This window comes from Mytilus edulis, chromosome 5 (genome assembly GCF_963676685.1).
Source record: "Mytilus edulis chromosome 5, xbMytEdul2.2, whole genome shotgun sequence".
Lineage (NCBI taxonomy): Eukaryota > Metazoa > Mollusca > Bivalvia > Mytilida > Mytilidae > Mytilus > Mytilus edulis.
In genome coordinates, this window is record NC_092348.1 from 85,865,287 (window position 1) to 85,893,112 (window position 27,826).

A 27,826-nucleotide genomic window follows, 5' to 3' on the forward strand; every position below is an offset into this window, starting at 1 on the left:
TTCTCATTTTCCGTAAACTCTGGACTTTTTTTTACTTTAAATCAAACCGCCATAAACTCGTACATCACAGTGGCGGATACAGAACTTTTTGTAAAAAGGGAGGGGCACTGAATGACCTTAGGTGGGACCGCTCCAGTCCTGCTTCAGTCCCGCTTCAGTGATTTCCTATGTTACATTTGTTTACCACAAAAAGAGGGGGGTGCTGGATCCACCTATATGCATCGGTAGACAGTTTGGAATGAAGAATACATAGTACAAAGATAATGACTGTAAAATAAGATCTTGAGCCACGTTCAAAAATAAATTTCGTACAGAAATTTAATATTGAGCCTTCACTGAGTTTTGTTTCGAAAGAAAATCGGTGAATATCGGACTGATAAAAAAATACATTTCAGTTTAGCATACCCGCTTCTTTTCTGGGAGATTTATTTTGTTTTCCAAATTGCCAATATATATGAACGTTCTTGTTGAAATGACATGCGTATTTTTATCCATCATAGTCTTCTAAAAACTATCGATCTGCCATTCAATGTATTGACAAAGTCAAGAAGGATAATAATCAATCCGACTTAAACGCTTTTTGTATTTTTATTTAAACCATAATAAACAAAAACTCAATTTATCAAGGACCGTATCAACAAAGCTGTCTTAGGACTAAGATGTGTCTTAGGATGGTCTGAAGACACGTCGAAGATACAAGTCTGGCCAAATGAATACTCATTTAACAGCTATGTCCTTAATTTTGTCATAAAGTTAAAATATACATAGGTGTCTTGGGATATTCCTAAAAATTACAATAACAATAAAAAAATTAAACAACAAATATGACATAAGCTCCGAAATAAAAATACTTATACAATATAAAATATTATATATATATACTGTTTGAATTAAACTAGCTAAAACACATATTCTTCAACATTTGTTATAGATGAATTGTGTTACAATTTTCAAATTTGTCGACAAATTTGAGCCAGAAAATACTTCCAGATAAAAATGAAGAGCTTTTTTAGTCAGAGTGTTTGGAATAAAAAATTGAAAAATTAAGAGAATTATATATAAAAAAAAAAAAAACTATTTACTATTTCAAGAATTAAATGACTTGTAGATAAAAGTGTTAAACAAATAAGATCCTATATTATATAACTTTCCTTTTCCGAAATCAATTAAACACTTTATTATTTAATATGCAAGTTTCTTTGTTGGAAAAAGTTAAAAGGCAGATTACGGTAATAAATTGTTTTCAGCAACAACATGTTGTAATTGATTTTCACGTGAACCGCCATTATTTTTTTTCTGATAATATTCTTTCAAGATTTTATACAGGGCCCGTGTCAATGAAAGTATCCTAGGACATGTCCTAAGATAGGTCTTAGGACATTATTTAGGATGGTCTTAGGACGTGTCTGAGACATGTCTTAGGATGTAAAACAAAGCTGTCTTAGGACAGTCCTAACTACGATGGTCCTAGGACCATCCTAACAAATTTATTTAATTGAAAATATATGTAGAGATTTGTATGACATAGATTGAATCGTATTTTAGGACATATGTAAAGAGAGGGAGGTTGACTCTTATATAGAAAACAATTAACGCAAAATAAAAGTTTTTACGGAAATTTACTAATAAAGACGTTATTAAATATGATAAAAGATATAAATGAATTTAATACGAAAATAAAAGTAAATGGTAACAAAACTTTGTGATATTCGTGCTGCAATTTCAGTACATAAACTAGTTTTGTCCTTAGGTCCACTCGATTTCATTACTTGTATCGAATCAGGAATAGGTAAACAAGAAGTAAACTTTTTCCCATATTTGAACTATTTAAAATATGTTGCTTATAGTTCAAAAAAGGCAGCACAAAATAATTTAATATAATACAATTAAATCTTTAACAAACATTTAACAATATTTTTTTTAATTTATTTTATCTAATGATAGTTTAATATTGTATTAGTATTTTTAGTATTGAGTTTATGCCATGTTTGTTGTTTTTATTACGTTTTAGGACGATGTAACCGTTAGGACTATCCTAAGACATCTAATTGTATATCCTAACTTTAGGACCAAATTTAGGACATATCTTATTTTAGGAGACTTTCGTTAACCCGACTTAGGACTAAGACGTGTCCTAAGACCATCATAAGACATGTCTTAGTCCTAGGACAGCTTCGTTGACACGGCCCCAGATTCTGAATACCGACGTAGTTCTCGTAGCCAACATATACACATTAAATTTATTCTTTAAATTTTTGCTGACCGAAAAAAATAGGCACATACAATGAAACTGTTTGAAGAGACCACTAAAGGGAGAGCAAACATGTGGTCTCTTAAGACAGGTGGTCTTTTAATACTGGGGCCAGTTTCACGAAGCTGTCTTATGAGTAAGACATGTCTTAGGATGGTCTTACGACATATCTTAGTCTTAAGTGGGTTTCACAAAGCGGTCCTGAATTAGGACATCTCTTTAAATTGGTCACAAAGTTAGGACTACAGTAGAGGTGTCTTATGATGGTCTTAGGATAGTCGTACGTTTATTTATATAAAAGACACTAATTTTTATATAATCCGTCAACATTCGATTAATTTATATCAAGAATGCACGATTGTGTATCCTTTAACCTTATTATAACCAATACAGTGACAAATTGAATTCATCTCACTAGTACAATTTTTTTCTTCATTTTATTCTTTTTTTTTTCAAAATTTTGTATTTAAAGTATTCTATGTATATTGGTATATTATTTATAGATTATTTATATCGGTTGCACTTATTTTTTATAATAATTTTGTAAAATTTCTAATTATATTAATCAATACGTTTAAGTAATTTAGCGGAAAGACATTCTACATTGACACGAGGTCTGAAATATGTCATAGGATAGCCATAACAGGGGCCTGTTTATCGAAGCTCTCTTAGGATTAGGACGTGTCCTAAGACCAACTTAGGACACATCTTAGTCCTAAGTGGGTTTATCAAACATGTCTCAACTTAGGAAATCCTAGGAATTGTCCTAACTTTAGGATACCAATTTAGGTGTCTTAAGATGGTCTTAGGATGGTCCTAACTTTAGGATATATTCAATTTCGCCTTTTGATCATTTTCACACGTATTGTCGTTTTTACCAGTAGTAAAATAGTTGAAATACTCCGAATTTATATGAAATATGCACGAGATTTGTCTTTGGACTGTTAAATATTGAAACCTTGACACTTCGAATTCAACTCACTCAAAAACATGTAATGATTTTTACCGATTATATATCTAGTTTACAATTAGTTTGTTAAATTTTTATATAATACGTAGTTATTATTTTTGTCTTATGTTTTGCTTTATACAGTTTAAAGTACAAATATTATACAATAATCATTTATTATCTTTAATGTAACTACTAATTAGTTTCTAATTAACTATATTTGAAAAAACAAAATTATTGATAAAATATGATATCATATTGTATTTTTTCATATCTAATTTGTATTTTCTTTTTCGCCAATACTTAGGACATCGGTTAGGAGGTCCTAGCTAAGATATTCCTAAGATAGCTTCGATGTGCATGCTGAGACGTTTCGTAAGTCGGTCCTAACTTTATCCTAAATTCTGTCCTAAGAAATTCTTAGGACGGAACTTAGGACAGTTTCGATAAACAGGCCCCAGGGTCATAAGACATGTCCTAAGACATATCTTATGACATGTCTTAGTGTAGTTAGCTTCGTGAAACCGGCCCAGGTTTAAACTATATGAAATGCACTACAGAGGGATCTCATAACCAGGTTTGACTGTACATTAAAGTAGAGATTATGATATATTTAGAAAACACATATATTCATCACCCCCTCTCCCTTATTGTTAAAGTTCGTATGTTAAGCAGGGGCCTGGTTTTCGAAAATATCATAAGATATGTCATAAGATATATCTTAGGACATATTTTATGATCATCTTATGACTATCATAGCTGTCTTAAGAGAGTCATAGCTATGATGCTCTTATGTCTGTCATAAGTGAACATTATGTTCTATTATTTTAAATAATGATTAAAAAGGGATAAATATAAAAATGAAAATGAAAAGTATGAACATATTAATTATTACCGTTCTTAACATTTACGAATATTTTATTTATTTCATTATAATGAACATGAAATTTTATACAAAAAGGAATTTAAATATGAGTTGATAATTTGAATAAATTTAGTTTGTAATACATAATAAATCTTGAACTTCGCTTTCGTGTATACATGCATTGTTATTTAACTGAATAATTTTTAGATTCGGTACATCGAGTACCCGCTTAACGAATGCCCGTGCACATACGTTAATACAGTACTATTTTAAATATACTAGGAACGAAATAATATGTATATTTATTATACAAAACCATGAGTTAGAAAAAAATCAAAATTGTATGTCGCAGGAGATTCAAATTTTAATTAACGTAGTTGAGAAAAAAAAAACTTTACTATTTAGCTAACTGAGAAACACAACTAATATTTTTATTGCAATGAACATGAAATTATACATGAAAAGTAATTAAAATTTTAGTTGACAATCATATGACCATCATAAGTCATGTCGCGAGGGGTCTTAAGTTTACGACACTTTCGAAAACATATCTTACGACTATGACATGTCCTAAGACCATCATAAGACATGTCTTAGTCATAAGATACTTTCGAAAACCAGGGGCCTGTTAATCAAAACTGTCCTAAGATCGATCCTAAGAATTTCCTAGGACATAATTTAGGATAAAGTTAGGACCGACTTACGACACGTCTCAGTATGCACATCGAAACTCTCTTAGGAATATCTTAGCTAGGACGTCCTAACCGCTGTCCTAAATATTGGCGGAAAAGAAAAGACAAAATGAATATGAAAAAAATAAAAAATGATATCATATTTTATCAAAATTTTTATTTTTAAATATGGTTAATTAAAAACTAATAACTAGTTTTAAATTAAAGGTATTAAATAATTTGATTAATAATTGTACATTTCAACTGTATGGGAAAAAAACATGAGACAAAAATAGTAACTACGTATTATATAAAAATTTAACAAACTAATTTGAAACTAGATAAATAATCCGTAAAAATCATAACATGTTCTTGGGTCAGTTGAATTCGAAGTGTCACAGTTTCATCCTTTAACAGTTCAAAGGCAAATCTCGTGCATTTTTCATATAAATACGGGGAATTTCAAATATTTTTTCTACTGCTAAAAAAATAATACGCTTAAAAATGATCAAAAGACGAAATTCGAATATATCCTAAAGTTAGGACCATCCTAAGACCATCTTAAGACACCTAAATTGGTATCCTAAAGTTAGGACAATTTCTAGGATTTTCCTAAATTGCGACATGTTTGATAAACCCACTTAGGACTAAGATGTGTCCTAAGTTGGTCTTAGGACACGTCCTAATCCTAAGACAGCTTCGATAAACAGGCCCCAGGCCCCTGTATGTTAAACTATATTTCATAGTTAAAATTACTACAATACTCCAACGGACATTCAACGAACATCTCTGCCTACGGCTACGTTTCTCACAAGATAAAACAGAGATAGGAAATAGGGACCGTGTCAAAGAGACAACAACGGATAAATAGCAGGAAACGGCAGAAGGCCATCAATGAGAGAATACAAAAATAGATTAATCAACATTTGCGGGTTCATCACTCCAAAGTCTCCAAAGGACTGCACACTACCGTCTAAAGTCAAACGGCATGACATATTTCTTTTAACTTACACATTTTCTTGCTTAAAAGGTTATGAAACAGGTGACAAAAATCAAAATGTCTTAACTTATTTTTTAGACTCCCCTTTAACGAAATATTGAACCAGAATTTTTTTAAGAATTTTTGAAAATCCCACCTGACAACCGATCAGATAATAGTTTGAAGTTGACTGAATGCAGACAAGTACGTTAACTGGTGTTCATTAGCTAGTAGATAATTTTTCTTTTAAAATTCAACTGCCATATAAGGATCGTTATTGTGTAGATAAATTTAACGGTTTTCAAAAGCAATATTGGCAGCGCGTCATCCATACAATGACTTCCATTTTTAAGATTGTAAAAATTTTTACGATTGTAAAAATGTACTGGCGTAATGGGGAGATGATTTTGATGGATATAGAATCCTGACTGTATCTGGCGAACGAAAGCGGTACTCCTTCGAATTTCTTTTTTTTTGCTCAAATGTCCGATGCATATTTTTTTTTCTCACTCAAATGTCCTGTGCTTATTTTTTTTACTCAAATGTAGGTGTGCTTATTTTTATTTTCGCTCAAATGTCCAATGCTTATTTTTAATTTTTATTTTCGCTCAAATGTCCTATGCTTATTTTTTATTTTTTAATTTCACTCAAATGTCCAATACTTATTTTTATTTTCGCTCAAATGTCCTGTGTTTATTTTTATTTTCGCTCAAATGTCCTATGCTTATTTTTAATTTAAATTTTCGCGAAATTGTCCTATGCTTATTTTTTATTTTCGCTCAAATGTTTATGACTTTTGACCTTTTTTATTGTTTTTTAAACAGTAACGTAAAAATATATTAATTTTAATAGGTCCAACCCTGAACAGTTTTGGCAAAAATGGACACAACATTCGCGTTACTTAAATCAACCGTTACATTATTCTCCTTCTATAACAGTGTAGAGATAAAAATTTCAAGACATTTAATGAATAAAATTTGGGTACACTTTTGTCGTGTCTATGCTGTTACCAACATATTTATTAATTACACCAATGTTATTTGTAAAAAGTGCAATAACGTGTTGGAAACAAAAATCTCGGTCACTTCATCAAAGGGAGTAGTAAATTTTATCGAAACCTCTTCTAAATAACCCCAAAAAACAGGAGAGACAAAATGTTGCACCATCAATCAAAAAAGGTTTCAATATATGCATGATTGCATGCATCTATGTATATGTTGTTCTTTGGGTACTGTTCGTTCTGATTCGCCTACGACTGGGTTGTATGAATTAGTAACTTCGGATCAATTTTGCAATTCATCTTTTTTTAAATGATACATATGATCCGAGACTACAGTTATCGTCCTTTGATTTCCGTATAGTCCCTAGTATGGACATAGTGTTGCTTGCCAATTTTTTTTTTACTCCTCCCAAATTTATTTCTTTATGTTTCAGGTTCCACAGTAAGGGGAAAAAAAGGGGGGGTAAAAATAACACTGTACACAAATTCGGGTCATGAATTTTAATTAAAGTAAAGTAGTAATTTGGTCCAGCTGAAAAAAGGTTAATAATTAGCACTCAGGAAGCTGTCAAAAGATTGCAAGACCCCCTTAACATTGTCCATATTTTATGTTAGAGCTGATGAATTAATTTTGAAATAATGTGTCCCAAAAGTAGTACAAAACATTGTAAAAATATTATTGAGAAAGCGCAGGTATGATTTTTTTAATTTTCATTTATTGTCTTAAAGAAATGCACTACGAAGTAACTGTGGTCTCGGATCATAAATCGATTCACACCAGGGTAATTTTTTAAAAGCACTTCAACCTTTGAAACAACATTTTGCTGAATTTTCGAACAGGGAATCCTAAAGATGACTCATAACAGTTCTCGTGTTTGTACAAAATATGTCAATATTTTATGAAGACGTATAGATTTATCATTATAAGTGCTGCAATAACACTTCAAGAGTTATTTTGAATACCTCTATTATAGACCTGTTTGTAAACAAAAAGTGCAATCTTAAATACACTTTAAAATTATATTATTTTCATAATTTGTGTACTGTTTCGTAGGGGACAAAAACGAAACTGCTTCTAAACACACATATTTTTTGCAATTTTAAATGTTTCCTATAGACATTCCAGTTTGTTCACTTTATATACTAGAAAAATCTCATTTTTTTCTGAATTGGAGATTCATTTTTTATCGATAAAGATTAGACAGTACTTCACATATGAAGCTACAACTCATGTTACGTAGTGGACATTTTGATGCGTTTCGTAGTTGACAAAACCGTTTCGTAGTGGACAAAAAGTTTCGTAGTTGACATCAACCCTATTCTATGTTAATAAGAACATAATAAAAATTACATGAAACTAACCTTTGTTATTTGCTTTGCACGAATATAATTGAAAAAAGAGTAAAAAAAAGACTGCATGGTAGTAGTAGTGTCCACTACGAAACGTTTTTCTCCCAAACTTGTTTCGTAGGGGACCATTTCGTAGGGGACGTATTCACATGTTTTATTTTTTTCTCACAACCCCAATATTGCAATATTGCAATAGTAACAAGACTGACTGTATTCATCAAAGCGTTATTAAGCTGTACACTGATATTTTTTTCATAATTTTAAAACAAGTTACTGAAGGATTTGACCCGTTTCGTAGTGAACATTTACAAAAATACGGTATCACTCTGGTCCATTTGATGTGCTCAATTTTTCTTACCAACAGTTTAATTGCCGTTATAAAAGCATCACTTCTTTTGTAAAACCCTAATGTTAAAATATGTTGGCTCTAAACATACTTTTGAATTAATAAAGAACTTATATTAAGTAAAATTAATATTTATTTCTACATTTTTTTACGATATTTGAGAGTATAGATGTTGAACAGGCGGTCTAGGGACCGGCGTTTTGCATTTGCGCCGATCTGTATTTCATTTGCGCCGATTTTTTCTTTCATTTGCGCCGATTTTTGTTTTCATTTGCGCCGATTTTTTACAGGTAAATTACAGGTTAATTACAGGTGAAAAGATATACAGAATTTGGGTATGAGTGCAAATGAGACAACTCTCCATCCAAGTCATGTTATTTTTAATTTATCATCATAGACCTCTTCTGTCATCTAGTTGTACACTATATTCACATACTTTAAAATCAAGAAGTAAAAACTTTAGATAAAAGCACTCTGGTTTATACTAAAATGACGAATTGAAAATCTATTTACAGCATTCAAATCCATAAAAAAGGAATACATTAAAATCATAAATCTGTTATTGCTGAGTATTTATAGGCAACATATCTAATATATTCCTTTCTTGTGATTTTGTCTCTTCTATATTTGTTGTAATTGTCAATAACGAAATCCATCTTTTCTTTGTCTTGCTATTAACGTACTTATGTGTATGGCCGTCGATGGTTAAAAAAAATGACTCCTCGGCTCGTTGCAGTGTGCAATATGTCCATCAATTACAGCAAAGTTCAGAACAATATGAATCAAAATTAACTAAAACCTTTGTTTATAAACAGATTTTTCCAATATACCTGCACGGAATAGTATATGTACAAGTATTAACTTACCTGTAAATCCAATTAGGAGCAAATATAAAATCGGCGCAAATGAAAAAATGAAATCGGCGCAAATGAAAGAATGAAAATTTTAAAAATCGGCGCAAATGTCATACGCCCCTAGGGAAATGCCATTTTGGTTGTTTTGGACCATTCAGTAATCAATATCTTATCAATCCCTCTAAAAAATAAACTGTTTCTTTGCTTAAAAATGTTATATCTAGTTCAATGTACTGACTGCACAAAAAAATTACTTGCAAAGATCAAACACATTTTTTTTTTTAAAGTGGCTGGGACAAGAAAGTACGTTTTTATTGAAAAACGCCCATATATAAAAAGACTTTCATATTATGTAACAGTTTGTTTTTATTAAACTTACTGCTCGATCATGCATTAACAATTATAATATGTGTCACTGTGACTGTTTTAATAGTAGAAACGAAAAGGCATTTTATCGGACTTTAATGTCGTTATTCTTCCATTTTAGAAATTTCAAATATTCGTTTGGTAAACCTAAAAATGTATCATACGTCCTAAAATAAGATATGTCCTACATTTGGTCCTAAAGTTAGGATATATAAATAGGTGTCTTAGGATAGTCCTAAAAGTTACGATGTCCTAAAACGAAATAAAAAACAAATATGGCATAAATTCATTAATAAAAATACTAATACAATATTAAACTAGTATAATGTTATGAAAAATAAACTAATTAAACAAAATTTTCAATATTTTTTAAAGATTCAATTGTGTTACATTATTTTCAATTTGTAGACAAATTTGTTATTTAAAATGCTTCCAGATATAAAAATAAAAGCGTTCATAGTATTTAGTTTGAGTTTTGGGAATAATAAGCATATTACAAGATATTTGTGTGGGTGTGCTAGAACTTACATTGAGATATTGCGGACAAGTCATTTGGTGAAATGCTTTACTATTAACTAAAATTGCTTTTCTGTACACAACTCTATATGAAATGGACATCAAGAGAAAATCTCCAAAAAGTATGTATGACGATGTTATATCGTTACGCTCATACATTTATATGGAATAAATGGGGCTGTCCTTTTTGCTTAAAAAAATGCTATCATCATGAGTAACGGTGCCATGTTAATTTAAATGGGGGGGGGGGGGGGGGGGGGGAATGACTTCCTTTTACTTAATCCTTATTCAATACATGCAATGAAATCGAGTGGACCCAAAGACAAAACAATTTACATACTAACATTAAATTCTAACACGAATCGAATATGTCATTTAACAAAGTTGTGTGACTATTTAGTTTTGTTGTCGTATGCAATTCATTTATATTTTTTTGTCGTGTACAATAACGTTCTACAAGTATTACGTTAAAACTTTTATTATGTATAAATTGTTTTCCATAAAAGAGTCCTCCTTTCTGCCTCTACACATATAGTGAAATAGAATAAAAATATATTTCATTGAATTCCCTACATATTTTTTTCAATTAAATAAATGTGTTAGGATGGTCTTAGGACCATTCGTAGTTAGGACTATCCTAAGATAGCTTTGTTTTACATCCTAAAAAATGTCTCAGACACGTCCTAAGACCATCCTAAATAATGTCCTAAGACATATCTTAGGACATATCCTAGGATACTTTCATTGACACGGCCCCTGATTACTTCACAGCAGGGAAGTGTGTTATCTCCCATACTTTTTTTCATTATGTGTTAACGATTGTAAAATGGCTTTAACTAATAGTAATTCTTATCCTTACGAGATGAAATAATTTAATTTCCTACATGTGTGATGATAATATGGTTATTTTCTCTGTTTTAGGGTTACACAAAGGGTCTGTGTAAGTTAAGAGAGTCTATATTTGAATCTTTTAAGCCTAGAACCGACATGTTGAAATAGTGTGCATCTATAATTCCAACATATTCTGCTATTCAGTTTAGCTTTAAGATAAATGCGCGCATATGTTATCAAAAGCTGCGCGCAAAAGCAACATTTCTTAATCCCCAAAATGGCGTAAACGTAATGCGCCTAGTTAAAATGTGTAAAAAATAAACAATTATTGGTCAAACTATGGTCTTCAACACGGAGCCTTGGCTCACACCGAACAGCAAGCTATACAGGGCTCCAGAAGGACTAGTGTAAAACAAATTAAACGATAACAACTGAATAATAGGTTCCTGACTAAAGTACAGGTACAAACAAAGCCGCTTCTTTTAAAAAATTCAACAGGTAAATTTTTAATGTCCACGTATATATTAAGACAGGGTCTATTTTGTCGGCTCTAATTTTTAAAAATATATCAATTCAGGTCGGCAAAACACATTTTACCGGTACTACCAATATTTTGAATATGATTATTCGGCGTGTTCTTTACAAAGAGTGTATGTATATTTAATTTTGAAAAGTACAAAGTAACAATCAAACTGACAAATATAATTTATAACAACAGTAACAAATTAATACAAGAATATCGCACAGCTATTTGTTGCATTGAATTTATTCCTAATTCAGTCACAGTATAATGCTACATGTATGCATAAGAATCATATCTCAAATTTTTTAACAATGTTACCGGTGTAAAAAAAATAAAGTTAACAAATCTCATTGCATCATAAATTTGATAAAACATTTAATAATAGATCTATAACCAAATCCATTACACAGCTTCAAGATTAAAAAAAATGTTCAAATTAAATTAGCTTTTGAAATAATAGTCGGTTCTCTGAATTGCATATATGAAACAAAGATTTTAACTTGGCTTCTGTTAAATATCTAGAGCTTGCTAAATAGCATCAGTTTTGCCAGTGACGATATTAAAAATCGCTATTTTTATTGAACTATGCTATTCTGCCGGCTTGAATTAAGAATTTTAAATCTGAGCCGACAAAGACAGCATAGTTTCTATACTATAGCCACTGCCTAATAATTAACTATTTTGGGAAGTATTGAAATCAACAACAGTTATAAACCAGATGCTCCGCAGGGCGCAGCTTTATACGACCGCAGAGGTCGAACCATGAACAGTTGGGCCAAGTATGGACACAACATTCAAGCTTGATACAGCTCTGAATTTGGATTGTGATCAAATTCTTGACATAATATGAGTTTCTGATACAAAACAAATGTCAAGATCTTACAAATCTATTATGAAATATTGTGCATTTAAATGATTAATTTTCTTCTTCAAACTTTTCAAAAATTTGGAATTTGAGAAATTTGGGGGGAAAATTGAAACTACTACCACCCCCATTTTTCAATGAGTTTAAAACCAGGCATTTCTTTATACATTTTTACAAGTAGTGCAAGGGATGTAAATCCGAACAGACCAAACATTGTATGTTAACTGCTTTTGTATTACCTCTCTGACACTGCTTTTATATTGTCTTAATTGTCCATTGGCCAGGAAAACATAGTTTCCTCCCTCTTTTTGTCCCTAATTCCAATACTATTGGGACCATAGCCCCCAAAATCAATCTCAACCTTCCTTTAGTGGTATTGAACCTTCTGGTAAAAATTTATAGAGATACATTCACTAAATCTAAAGTTATTGTCCGGAAAACCTAGTTTTTCTTCTTTTTGTGCCCCTAATTTCGCCTTTTTTAGCCCCAAATTCCAAAATATTTTTCGTCATAACCCCCCAAAGTCATAACTAACCATCCATTGGTATGAAAACTTGTGGTATAATTTCAGAGAGATTCATACACTTAAACACAAGTTATTGTTTGAAAACTACAAACATGCTTATTTTGGGCCCCCTTTCTGGCCTCTAAATTAATTCATTAACTATCGGTCCATAACCCTAAAAATCAATCACAACCTTCCTTTAGTGGTATTAAACCTTTTGGTAAAAATTTATAGAGATCCATTCACTCAAAGTTACTGTCCGGAAACTAAATGCGTCTTCGGACGACGCAGACGACATAATACCATTATAGATCATTCATTATACGACGCAAAAATGAGTTTTATAACTCTGCAATTGAGCAAAATTCAAAAGATGAAAAAAAAATTTCTTTTTAACCTTATTAATCAATCAAAATATTCTAAAATAATGATAAATAGGATGTTTATTAACTTACATAGATTCAATCTTCGAACGAATCACTTTGTTCAGATGGCTCTTTATAGAAGTACAATTCTTATACAAATAAAATGAGAAAATGTAAAAATTTAGTTTAGCTTGTGTTGTTACAGTCATTAACAAAGAGTCTTTTCTTGAGTAATTGCTATAATGACAGAACATCAGTTAATTGTCAATCAATCAAGCAATTATTAAAAGGTGCTTGAACAACAATATTCAATGAGTAAATGTTTTATCAAATTCAATAACTTATGATATCTTTGACCCTTTTCAATGCGGTACACAAAAGGTTTCATGGCTTGGGATACCAAAATCTTCATTTTCGTGTAAATACAATTTCTTGCTTTTTCCTTCCATTTTACTTCGGTTGTGTCTTATTTCTATTTAGCCATTAACCACGTTTTTTTATAACCTTTTTAATTACAATTGTTTCATCAAATAAAACGCAAAGTTTGTTTAAGATATACAAAAGAAATTAACTTTAAATACAACGAAAAGTTTGTTTAAGATATATAAAAGAAATTAACTTTAATAAAAAAATTTAATTTCAAAATTTGATTTTCCATCTTTAAATCAAGTATAGCTTAAAACTAAGGACTAAGGTAGTTATACATTCCAAGAGTACAAACAATGAGTAAGAAATGTAGAGCCCTTCATTGCAGATGATTAACATCAATTCATCATGATCTTATATTGTGATATCCAACCTAGGACTTGTGTGTCCTATTGGTGTCTTAATCAAACAATGTTTAGAACTAAGGACGACGGACCCATGTCAGACAGGTTCTTGTATGTAAATGCAGAAAATATATTCTTATATCTTTGGTTCACGTTAATTGTGTATTTGTTGTAGTCTTGTATATGACGTGTTTGTTTTGTTAAAGATTGAATTCCCTTTGTGTAATTCTTAATTTTAATTTTAATTATGAAGCGGTCTAGCCAGGGTTCATTTTGTAGACATAGTATGCTCTGTCCTGGCCCATTGTATACCTTGTTAGAAGAAAGACCGGTCGAGGTTACAGGCTAGCATATCCTCGATTTTTAGCTAATATTTCATTAATAACGAAATAGGACACACCAGTACACAATTATTAAGTTTAATAGAACAGAAATAAGGCGTAACATCTTAGACGTTTCATATGTATGAATATCCAATATTTTATGTTACTGAGTCTTATTAATAAAACGGACACCAGTTACACACAACAAAGTATATATGATCAATATAGGTCTTTGCATCAAGAGCATTGAACCTTTCACACTTTAATCCTTGTAAATAATTTCTCTCTAAAATTAGTTCAGTCATGCAGTTCATTTTTTTCTCAACTGTCCTCAGTATGCAAATACTTGGAATTATAAAGAAAACTCGAATATGACAAAAAATAACAGAAAAAAACCCACATTAAAAGTATTTTCACAAGAAGCTAGCGACTGCTAATGACAACATATCGACGATCACGCAATTGATATATTATTTTCCTTTGAAATCGACAGTATCAATTAAAAGTTGAAACAAAATACTAAATTAAGGATTTTTTGAATTTTTGCCAGATTTTCGGAATCCTCTGGTTTTATCCATGTATTGTCATTCAAAATTTTGCCCATTAACCCCGACTTTTCTATTCATAATTTTGTTACATAAAATTCAAAAAGCCATATATCAAAATCTTATAAAATCCTTGTTATTTTTTCATAGTTTATGAACCAAAAAAGGTGTCAATGTTAAATGTATGAAAAATATAGAGAGAATTATTTCCCGCCAAATTTTCTATGGCTTATATCTCGAAAACAAGCACACGGACCCTCCATTTTTTTCTGCTTTTATTTTTTCTTTATTCATATACTATCAATTCATAACAGTCTTTTAAAAAGCTTGTTATTTTTAAACAAAGTAGCAAACATCCTTAAACAAAAATCTCATAGACTTTTCCCTAACTGTACCTTAATCACGCGACATTAACATGGTGCAATTACCATTTGATATGTTATTCGATAAATGCTTTAACCTTAATACTCGTCCTTCTTCCAGCAATTTCCATATTGTACCGCCTATACACAATAATATGGGGAAAAAATGTAAATAAGAGAGAGCTTTTGTTAAAATTTAGTTTTCACAATAGGTCAAAATATTTTAATCGTTTATCGTTGTTCTTATTCCTAGCAAATATTTTTGGCGGTTTACAATCATAATTAAATAAATCACAATCTGGTTTTAAAATATTTTGCAATTGATATAAATCCTCCATTGGTATCAAACTAAATGCTTCAATGAAAGCCTCATTACGCTGAGCTTTGACAGCTCTGATATCAGACACGGAAGCTATAGCCTGTTTGGCTGCCTCGAAAAAATCCATTCTGGTCATGTGATCACGAGTAAACTCTGGACTGAATGGGTAAGGTTCCTGTATCGGTAATACTCCTCTTATTTGTAAATCTCTCCATGACCGTACACTAGCGTTGTAGAATGACATACATCGTTCTAATTGTTTCCTCATCCCAAATATCCGTGTAGCCTGTCCTAACACTCTTGATTCTGATGTCTCAGCGTCGAAGTCATTGAAAGTTATATTAGTTCCATAAGCATTGTTCCATACATTTATCAAAAACAAGACATCTTCTTTAAAAGATTCCAATTTTCCGATGAAATCGTACGGGATTTGACATGGCCGACAGTGTTCGTACATCGGTGTAAAATGTCGGTCTTTATGGGTGCTAAGGTTTTCCGATTGAATGATATATTTAACGAATTCTGGGAATGTAACATCGTGCCCACATCTCAAAGAAGCACTACTAGCATCATCACGCATTTGTGAGACTATATATTTTCCCGTTATTTTCCAGTAAAGTGTATTAGTACAAAATAGCTTATCAACATATCCAGATAGAACACGGGAAAATGGTTCCCGAACAAACATAAATTTGTCAGATTTTTGTATAACGGAATGCAGCTCTGCAAAACCAATGTCTTTATGTTGTGTTAATCTTATAAAGCCTCGTTTTGATTTCCTTATATTACTACTCATGAAAACTTTACTTAATAATTTCCGTAAAAATGTCGATCCAACTTTCTGAATCTGACAGTACACTAAGTTATGATTTTGTTCTACGTGTATACTATGTTTCACATCATTATCTTTAGAATCACCAAGAAACTCATCTGTATTGACCCGACATGTCTCCCTTAAATGTAGCACTCGCTCTGCATATATCTCGTTTACCAGAGACTGGTATTTCTGAAAAAGAAAGTAAAAATTTCTATGTATACTATTGAAATTCATAATTTGGAAAGTATTATGCATGCACTATAGTGCAAAGGATAGAATTGCATACTATTTTAACAGAAAGCCTTTTTCACAAATATTGCCCTACGCATTCAATAAAAATGATTTTAACAGAAAGCCTTTTTCACAAATATTGCCCTATGCATTCAATGAAAATGATTTTTGTATGACAGATGATCTGACGATAAAAACATTAGAAGTGAGGTACACGACAATAATACAGCAACCCGACAGTGAACAAAAAAAAAGAGGAACATCTAGATGGCAACTTGAACATACAGACTTCAACTACAGGCATGTGTCTATACAAAATATCAAGATCAAAATCTTCAAAAGTGTTACAAAAGTTGTGTATAAGTTTAACAAATAACTTGTTTAAGCTTTCGGATTGGCAACTACTTTTCGGTGATCTTTATAAAATGAATGAACTATTCCGTTTGTTTTGAATAATTAAAATTGGAAAGAGGAATAGGGTCAATGCTACCGAATGAAAAGCAATGTGAGAAAAAGAAAACCAAAACTTTATTTGTTTTGGACGTGCATACTTTTTACAAGACACAAGTTAATTATACTTACTAATGATGATTCTGTGAGAACATCTGGATGTAGTTTGAATAAATTGTCTTTAATTTTTTCATATGGTATATACATACGGTCTGAAACAAAAATAAAACATAATGTTATCGACGTTTACAACACAATGTGTGCTCTATCGCACATCTCGGAAAGTTAGAGTAAGCCCAGTAAGACCCTTTTTCGGCCATGAAATAAGTTTTTTTTTTAAAGTTGTTGAGATGTGAACTTTGAAAAGCTTGAATTTGTGCGTCTTTGGTGACCAACTCAGTTCAAATCTTTTACATGAATTACTTGAACATACTGAAAAGAACACTTTAGTATTTAAATAAAAATCAAAAATCTTTCATCAGAGGTACATGTTCTTCGAATTTTAGACCAACATTGGCCCTTGAACGGACCTTCTACATTAAATGAGCTGCATCGGATAGAAACCGACCGTATGCAAATTAATGTCAATACATGTATATGGTAACTTATTTCTGGTTGACAATTGACAAAATCTCTATGCAAAGTATGGGACTAGTTGAACATTTAGTTGTTATAAGAAATCTGAATGTTCAAAAATCCATTAAAGGCTTTATACATGTACATGTGTACGGGAACTTGCATAAGGTCGATTTCTATCCGAGGCAGCTCAAATGTTAATCCCTTTTCTTTAATGACCGATTAAAATCTGATTAAAATACAAAGCATGTGACAACGCTCTATTTCAATGAGCATAGGACCTTTCCTATAAATAGAAAGATGCATATAGTCATATTATATTTATGCAGTGATATTAAGGTAGCACAATACAAAGATTTTTCATCCCCAATCAGACATCTTTAAACTGATGTAATTCCACTCATCTTTCTTTAAATTTTTATAAAGGAGGTACCAAAAGAAAGAAGAAGGATCAATCTTTCAAATTGTAACAATTTCATTATGACATCATTATTACATCATTGATTGTTATGTAATTAGTTGCCAAAATATCAAATAGTAACTATTGTAATTTTGAATACCTTGCTTGTGGCAATGGCATACGGCAAGGAGAAAAGTTATCATCTTTCCTATTTTCTTATTTCTAACAACTTAAAATATGTCTTGGTCACAGTAAAAAATATTGCAGAACTTAAAACTATAGCAGATCTGAAAAGAGAATTATGAATATATTTTATGTTTTTTTTTATATTATTAATAGATGACAGGTTGTTGATGGCCGAAAGACACCTTTAAATTTTCTTTTTTCAGCCAAGCAATCAAATATTGGAACAAATTACCACCCGATATCTCAAACCAAACCTCTACAGACAACTTTAAGGATGCACTCACTCATGAGGTGCTCCTTAAAACATACTCTCATCTGAACTAAATGTGCTTATTGTTTTTATCTTATAGTTATAACAAAAATATATATAAAAAATGTAAAAATTGAAACTTAAAAATTGTAAATCTCATAAATAAATAAAAATAATAAAAAAAAAATGAAATTAACTTAAAAACGACCTCATACAGGCATGCGCCGGAAAGTAATCCTCAAAAAGTTGATGGTATTCCTTAACTAGAAGAAGAGCACCAGATCTGAAGACGCAACCCCATGCCTTTCGTGACTATCAATTTTAAGACCAAAATCGATCGACCACTTTTATCATTTGCAATTATTTCCGGCAAATCGCAATTTAAAGTAACCGATATAATTTATGGCGAAATACCATTAAAAATGCTATTGCAGGAAAACCCTATTAAAAATACATATATAAGTATATTTTACCTTTGTATTGTCTATGTTTACCTGATTTTACCTGTAAAATGAATGCGCACCAATGTTATAAAAAGCTGCGCGCAAGCATACTAATGATTTCTTTTCGCGCAAATGTAATAGTAATGCGCGCAACCTAACGCAACCTTATTCACCGTGTATTTTGGCATTGCCTAATACCATTATTCACAATATTTACTAGACATTTTTACACTTAAATCAGCTAGATGTTTACTGATTGATATATTAGTCTGTCTGGAACCATGCTTTTATTAGTTATAATTGGCTTTGAACTAGTATCTACAAGTACCTTAAAAATTTGTGTTTGTTAAAAGTGTGCTTCTTATTTAGTATGTGTCGTGCAAATTCGACAAATCGAGTCCTTTCCAAAAACTCTGATTTAATATAAATCCTCAAGTTCCAAAAATATGAAGACTTTACGGCCATAAATAAAATTAAAAACCAATTGTTCAGAGAACAATTGTAGGTCTTTCCACTAGAAAAGATCTTTTTTGATATTGAAATATTAAAAATCAGTTTAAAATGTTAGTTCCTATGGCTGTATGATGTATTTATATGAATTTAAAGCAAAGGTCAAAATCTAGAACGTCATATTAACCTATGACCTTGACCTCAATTTCAAGTTCACAAACCAAGGACCTTAAATCAAAAGACCCAAGGTCTTTAATATGTTTGGTTTATTAGTAATATCACTTTACGCGTAATTCTAAATGTAAGATGGGCAAAAACTCCCATTTATTGTCTGCGCACCCTTTCAATCAAAATATACAAGTAAGGACATGTCGCAACTAACAATTTATGAAAAATTATTTGTCGATATGTTGTCATAAGGTATTTGAAAATAAATGAAAATAAGCCAAAATCAAAATTTAGAATATGACCTTGACCTTTGACCTTGACCTCATTTTTATTATTTTCGACCAAGGACCCCAAATCTAAAGACCCTATGTCTTTATCACTTATGGTTTACCATTTGGAAATGCATATCACTTAATTTAAGGGAAAAGGGGGAATAACTCTCATATGGAGTCTCCATAAAGCTTCGGTCCAAATGAATATCCTAATCCTGAAGATGTAACGAGCAATTTGGTAAAATAAATTTGTCGTAATCTTTAACGGTTGCGAAGGAGTAGTGGCCACAAGAAAAACAGTGTTTGGGGAGATAACTCTTACAACGTAAAGTATTTTGTTACACAGTTGTAAATTTTTAAAGCGTATAAACTATACGATACCATATTCCAAATATCTAAGCGACATCTTTTGAAACATCAATAATACGCAAGAAAAAAAATTAGGCGGAAGAAAAAAAAAAAAAAAAATAATAATAATTAAAAACCAATTGTTCAAAGAACAATTGAAGGTCTTTCCACAAATAAAGATCTATTTACCTTTGACCTTGACCTCAATTTCAAGGTCACCATCCAAGAACCTCAAATAAAAAGACCCTAGGTTTGTAATATGTATGGTAAATGAGTTATATCATTTAAGCATGATTTTAAATATAAGATGGGCGAAAACTCTCATTTATTGTTTACGCACCCTTCCAACCAAAATTTATAAGTAACAACATGTCGCAACTCACAATTTAGTAAAAATAATTTGTCAATATCTTTCACGGTTGTTGAAAATAAGTGAAAATAAGCCAAAATCAAATTTTAGAATCTGACCTTGACCTTTGACCTTGACCTTATTTTCATTTTTTTGGACCAAGGATCTCAAATCAAGAGACCCTAGGTGTCTATCACTTATGGTTTACCAGTTAGAAACGCATATCACCTATATCAAATACATAAGGGGGAATAACTCTCATATGGAGTCTCTGGATAGCTTCGGTCAAAATTAAAATCCTAATCCTGAAGATGTAACGAGCAATTTGGTAAAATAATTTTGTCGTAATCTTTTACGGTTGCTAAGGAGTAGTGGCCACAAGAAAAACAGTGATTGGGGAGATAACTCTTACAACGTAAAGTATTTTGTTACGCAGTTGTAAATTTTTAAAGCGTATAAACTATACGATATCATATTCCAAATATCTAAGCGACAACTTATTAAACAACAATACTACGCAAGAAAAAAATTAGGCGGAAGAAAAAAAAAAATAATTAAAAACCAATTGTTCAGAGAACAATTGTAGGTCTTTCCACTAGAAAAGATCTATTTTGATATTGAAATATTAAAAATCAGTTTAAAATGTTAGTTCCTATGGCTGTATGATGTATTTATATGAATTTAAAGCAAAGGTCAAAATCTAGAACGTCATATTAACCTATGACCTTGACCTCAATTTCAAGTTCACAAACCAAGGACCTTAAATCAAAAGACCCAAGGTCTTTAATATGTTTGGTTTATTAGTAATATCACTTTACGCGTAATTCTAAATGTAAGATGGGCAAAAACTCCTATTTATTGCCTGCGCACCCTTTCAATCAAAATATACAAGTAAGGACATGTCGCAACTAACAATTTATGAAAAATTATTTGTCGACATGTCATAAGGTATTTGAAAATAAATGAAAATAAGCCAAAATCAAAATTTAGAATATGACCTTGACCTTTGACCTTGACCTCATTTTTATTATTTTCGACCAAGGACCCCAAATCTAAAGACCCTATGTCTTTATCACTTATGGTTTACCATTTAGAAATGCATATAACTTAATTTAAGGGAAAAGGGGGAATAACTCTCATATGGAGTCTCCGTAAAGCTTCGGTCCAAATGAATATCCTAATCCTGAAGATGTAACGAGCAATTTGGTAAAATAAAATTGTCGTAATCTTTAACGGTTGCGAAGGAGTAGTGGCCACAAGAAAAACAGTGTTTGGGGAGATAACTCTTACAACGTAAAGTATTTTGTTACACAGTTGTAAAGTTTTAAAGCGTATAAACTATACGATACCATATTCCAAATATCTAAGCGACATCTTTTGAAACATCAATAATACGCAAGAAAAAAAATTAGGCGGAAGAAAAAAAAAAAAAAAAATAATAATAATAATAATTAAAAACCAATTGTTCAGAGAACAATTGAAGGTCTTTCCACAAGTAAAGGTCTATTTTGATATTGAAATATGAAAAATCAGTTTGAAATGTTAGTTCCTATGGTTTTATGATGTATTTATATGAATTTAAAGCAAAGGTCAAAATCTAGAACGTCCTTTTAACCTATGACCTTGACCTAAATTTCAAGGTCACAAATCAAGGACCTTAAATCATAAGACCCTAGGTCTTTAATATGTTTGGTTAATGAGTCATACCACTTTACGCGTAATTCTAAATGTAAGATGGACAAAAACTCCAATTTATTGTATGCGCACCCTTTCAACCAAAATATACAAGTAAGGACATGTTGCAACTAACAATTTAGGAAAAAATATTTGTCAATATGTCATACAGTATTTGAAAATAAGTGAAAATAAGCCAAAATCAAATTTTAGAATATGACCTTGACCTTTGACCTTGACCTTATTTTCATTTTTTTGGACCAAGGATCTCAAATCAAGAGACCCTAGGTCTCTATCACTTATGGTTTACCAGTTAGAAACGCATATCACTTATATCAAATGCATAAGGGGAAATAACTCTCATATGGAGTCTCCAGATAGCTTCGGTCCAAATGAATTGCCTAATCCTGAAGAAGTAACGAGGAGTTTGGTAAAATAAATTTGTCGTAATCTTTTACGGTTTCGAAGGAGTAGTGGCCACAAGAAAAACAGTGTTTGGGAAGATAACTCTTACAACGTAAAGTATTTTGTTACGCAGTTGTAAATTTTAAAAGCATATAAACTATACGACATCATATTCCAAATATCTAAGCGACATCTTTTGAAACATCAATACTACGCAAGAAAAAAATTTAGGCGGAAGAAAAAAAAAAAAAAAAATAATAATAATAATAATTAAAAACCAATTGTTCAGAGAACAATTGAAGGTCTTTCCACAAGTAAAGGTCTATTTTGATATTGAAATATGAAAAATCAGTTTAAAATGTTAGTTCCTATGGCTTTATGATGTATTTATATGAATTTAAAGCAAAGGTCAAAATCTAGAACGTCCTTTTAACCTATGACCTTGACCTAAATTTCAAGGTCACAATTCAAGGACCTTAAATCATAAGACCCTAGGTCTTTAATATGTTTGGTTAATGAGTAATACCACTTTACGCGTAATTCTAAATGTAAGATGGACAAAAACTCCAATTTATTGTATGTGCACCCTTTCAACCAAAATATACAAGTAAGGACTTGTCGCAACTAACAATTTAGGAAAAAATATTTGTCAATATGTCATACAGTATTTGAAAATAAGTGAAAATAAGCCAAAATCAAATTTTAGAATATGACCTTGACCTTTGACCTTGACCTTATTTTCATTTTTTTGGACCAAGGATCTCAAATCAAGAGACCCTAGGTCTCTATCACTTATGGTTTACCAGTTAGAAATGCATATCACTTATATCAAATGCATAAGGGGAAATAACTCTCATATGGAGTCTCCAGATAGCTTCGGTCCAAATGAATTGCCTAATCCTGAAGAAGTAATGAGCAATTTGGTAAAATAAATTTGTCGTAATCTTTTACGGTTGCGAAGGAGTAGTGGCCACAAGAAAAACAGTGTTTGGGGAGATAACTCTTACAACGTAAAGTATTTTGTTACGCAGTTGTAAATTTTTAAAGCGTATAAACTATACGACATCATATTCCAAATATCTAAGCGACATCTTCTGAAACATCAATACTACGCAAGAAAAAAATTTAGGCGGAAGAAAAAAAAAAAAAAAAATAATAATAATAATAATAATTAAAAAGCAATTGTTCAGAGAACAATTGTAGGTCTTTCCACTAGAAAAGATCTTTTTTGATATTGAAATATTAAAAATCAGTTTAAAATGTTAGTTCCTATGGCTGTATGATGTATTTATATGAATTTAAAGCAAAGGTCAAAATCTAGAACGTCATATTAACCTATGACCTTGACCTCAATTTCAAGTTCACAAACCAAGGACCTTAAATCAAAAGACCCAAGGTCTTTAATATGTTTGGTTTATTAGTAATATCACTTTACGCGTAATTCTAAATGTAAGATGGGCAAAAACTCCTATTTATTGTCTGCGCACCCTTTCAATCAAAATATACAAGTAAGGACATGTCGCAACTAACAATTTATGAAAAATTATTTGTCGATATGTCATAAGGTATTTGAAAATAAATGAAAATAAGCCAAAATCAAAATTTAGAATATTACCTTGACCTTTGACCTTGACCTCATTTTTATTGTTTTCGACCAAGGACCCCAAATCTAAAGACCCTATGTCTTTATCACTTATGGTTTACCATTTAGAAATGCATATCACTTAATTTAAGGGAAAAGGGGGAATTACTCTCATATGGAGTCTCCGTAAAGCTTCGGTCCAAATGAATATCCTAATCCTGAAGATGTAACGAGCAATTTGGTAAAATAAATTTGTCGTAATCTTTAACGGTTGCGAAGGAGTAGTAGCCACAAGAAAAACAGTGTTTGGGGAGATAACTCTTACAACGTAAAGTATTTTGTTACACAGTTGTAAAGTTTTAAAGCGTATAAACTATACGATACCATATTCCAAATATCTAAGCGACATCTTTTGAAACATCAATAATACGCAAGAAAAAAAATTAGGCGGAAGAAAAAAAAAAAAAAAAATAATAATAATAATCAGAACAAATTCAATAGGTCTTTCCACGGAAAGGTGGAAAGACCTAATAATCAGAACAAAAACAATAAGTCTTTCCACAGAAAAGTGGAAAGACTTAATAATTAAAAACCAATTGTTCAAAGAACAATTGAAGGTCTTTCAACCAATAAGGATCTATTTTGATATAAAAATATTAAGATTCAGTTGAAATTGTCAGTTCCTATGGCTTAATGATATAAAAATATGAATTTCGAGCAAAGGTCAAAATCTAGAACGTCCAATTAACCTATGACCTTGACCCCAATTTCAAGGTCATAAACCAAGGATCCCAAATCAAAAGACCCTAGGTCAGTAGTATGTATGGTTCATGAGTAATATCACTTTACGCATAATTCTAAATATAAGAGGGGCAAAAACTCCCGTTTATTGTCTACGCACCCTTCCAATCAAAAATTTTAAGTTACGACATGTCGCAACTAACAATTTAGTAAAAAGAATTTGTCGAAATCTTATAAAGTTAATGAGAATAAGTGAAAATAAGCCAAAATCAAAATTTAGAATTTGACCTTGACCTTTGACCTTGACCTAATTTTCATTTTTTTGGACCAAGGATCTTAAATCAGAAGACCCTAGGTCTCTATCACTTATAGTTTACCAGTTAGAAATGCATATCACTGATATCATATATAAAAGGGGGGATAACTCTCATATGGAGTCTCCGGATAGCTTCGGTTGAAATGAAACAGAACATCCTAAGGATATAACGAGCAATTTGGAAAAAAAAACTAGTCGGTTTCTTATACGGTTGCGAAGTAGTAGTGGCCACAAGAAAAACAGTGTTTGGGGAGATAACTCTTACAAGGTAAAGGTTTTTGTTACGCGGTGTCAGTTTCAGAAGCGCATTAACTGTTCGATATCATATACCAAATATCTAAGCGATATCTTGTGAAACAAAAAAACAGCGAAGGAAAAAAAAGTTGGCGGAAGAAAAAAAAAAATAAAATAATAATAATAATAATAATTAAAAACCAATTGTTCAAAGAACAATTGAAGGTCTTTCAACCAATAAGGATCTATTTTGATATGAAAATATTAAGATTCAGTTGAAAATGTCAGTTGCTATGTCTTTTATGATATAAAAATATGAATTTCGAGCAAAGGTCAAAATCTAGAACGTCCAATTTACTTATGACCTTGACCTCAATTTCAAGGTCATAAACTAAGGATCCCAAATCAAAAGACCCTAGGTCAGTATTATGTATGGTTCATGAGTAATATCACTTTACGCATAATTCTAAATATAAGAGGGGCAAAAACTCCCATTTATTGTCTACGCACCCTTCCAATCAAAATTTATAAGTTACGACATGTCACAACTAACAATTAAGTAAAAATAATTTGTCGAAATCTTATAAAATTAATGAAGTCAGTGAAAATAAGCCAAAATCAAAATTTTAAATTTGACCTTGACCTTTGACCTTGACCTAATTTTCATTTTTTTGGACCAAGGATCTTAAATAAAAAGACCCTGGGTCTCTATCACTTATGGTTTACCAGCTAGAAATGCATATCACTTATATCATATATAAAAGGGGGGATAACTCTCATATGGAGTCTCCGGATAGCTTCGGTCAAAATGAAACAGAACATCCTGAGGATATAACGAGCAATTTGGAAAAATAAATTTGTCGGTTTCTTATACGGTTGCGAAGCCTTAGAGGACACAAGAAAAACAGTGTTCGGGGAGATAACTCTTACAAGGTAAAGTTTTTTGTTACGCGGTGTCAGTTTCAGAAGCGTATTAACTGTTCGATATCATATACCTTATATCTAAGCGACATCTTGTGAAACAAAAAAACAGCGAAGTAAAAAAAAGTTGGCGGAAGAAAAAAAATAAAAATAATAATAATAATAATAATAATTAAAAACCAATTGTTCAAAGAACAATTGAAGGTCTTTCAACCAATAAGGATGTATTTTGATATGAAAATATTAAGATTCAGTTGAAAATGTCAGTTCCTATAGCTTTATGATGTATAAATATGAATTTCGAGCAAAGGTCAAAATCTAGAACGTCCAAAATAACCTATGACCTTGACCTCAATTTCAAGGTCATAAACATAGAATCCCAAATCAAAAGACCCCAGATCTTTATTATGTATGGTTCATGAGTAATATCACTTTACGCATAATTCTAAATGTAAGAGGGGCAAAAACTCCCATTTATTGTCTACGCACCCTTCCAATCAAAATTTATAAGTTACGTCATGTCGCAACTAACAATTTAGTAAAAATATTTTGTCGAAATCTTATAAAGTAATTGAAAATAAGTAAAAATAAGCAAAAATCAAAATTTAGAATTTGACCTTGACCTTTGACCTTGACCTAATTTTCATTTTTTTGGACCAAGGATCTTAAATCTAAAGACCCTAGGTCTCTATCACTAATGGTTTACCAGTTAGAAATGCAAATCACTTATATCATATATAAAAGGGGGGATAACTCTCATATGGAGTCTCCAGATAGCTTCGGTCAAAATAAAACAGATCATCCTGAGGATATAACAAGCAATTTGGAAAAATAAATTTGTCGCTTTCTTTTACGGTTGCGAAGCCTTAGTGGCCACAAGAAAAACAGTGTTCGGGGAGATAACTCTTACAAGGTAAAGGTTTTTGTTACGCGGTGTCAGTTTCAGAAGCGCATTAACTGTTCGATATCATATACCATATATCTAAGCGACATCTTGTGAAACAAAAAAACAGTGAAGGAAAAAAAAGTTGGCGGAAGAAAAAAAATAAAAATAATAATAATAATAATAATTAAAAACCAATTGTTCAAAGAACAATTGAAGGTCTTTCAACCAATAAGGATCTATTTTGATATGAAAATATTAAGATTCAGTTGAAAATGTCAGTTGCTTTGGCTTTATGATATGAAAATATGAATTTGGAGCAAAGGTCAAAATCTGGAACGTCCAATTAACCTATGACCTTGACCCCAATTTCAAGGTCATAAACCAAGGATCCCAAATCAAAAGACCCTAGGTCAGTAGTATGTATGGTTCATGAGTAATATCACTTTACTCATAATTCTAAATATAAGAGGGGCAAAAACTCCCGTTTATTGTCTACGCACCCTTCCAATCAAAAATTTTAAGTTACGACATGTCGCAACTAACAATTTAGTAAAAAGAATTTGTCGAAATCT

At 31.2% G+C, this 27,826-nt stretch overlaps 2 protein-coding genes across 2 annotated transcripts in view; both read right to left on the reverse strand.

Annotated features, from left to right (window-relative positions):
- The window catches only part of LOC139525537 (uncharacterized), a 228,890-nt gene that overhangs the window by 11,303 nt on the left and 189,761 nt on the right, over positions 1-27,826 (reverse strand). The window lies entirely within an intron of this gene.
- LOC139525538 (carbohydrate sulfotransferase 11-like) overlaps positions 14,410-27,826 on the reverse strand; it is a 38,127-nt gene continuing 24,710 nt past the window's right edge. Inside the window, exons 2-3 of the mRNA XM_071320943.1 lie at positions 17,186-17,265; positions 14,410-16,561 (exon numbers count right to left, since the gene is read on the reverse strand). Coding sequence (XP_071177044.1) covers positions 15,440-16,561; positions 17,186-17,265 — 1,202 coding nt within the window. The 3' untranslated portion in view covers positions 14,410-15,439. The remainder of the gene's footprint in view (positions 16,562-17,185; positions 17,266-27,826) is intronic.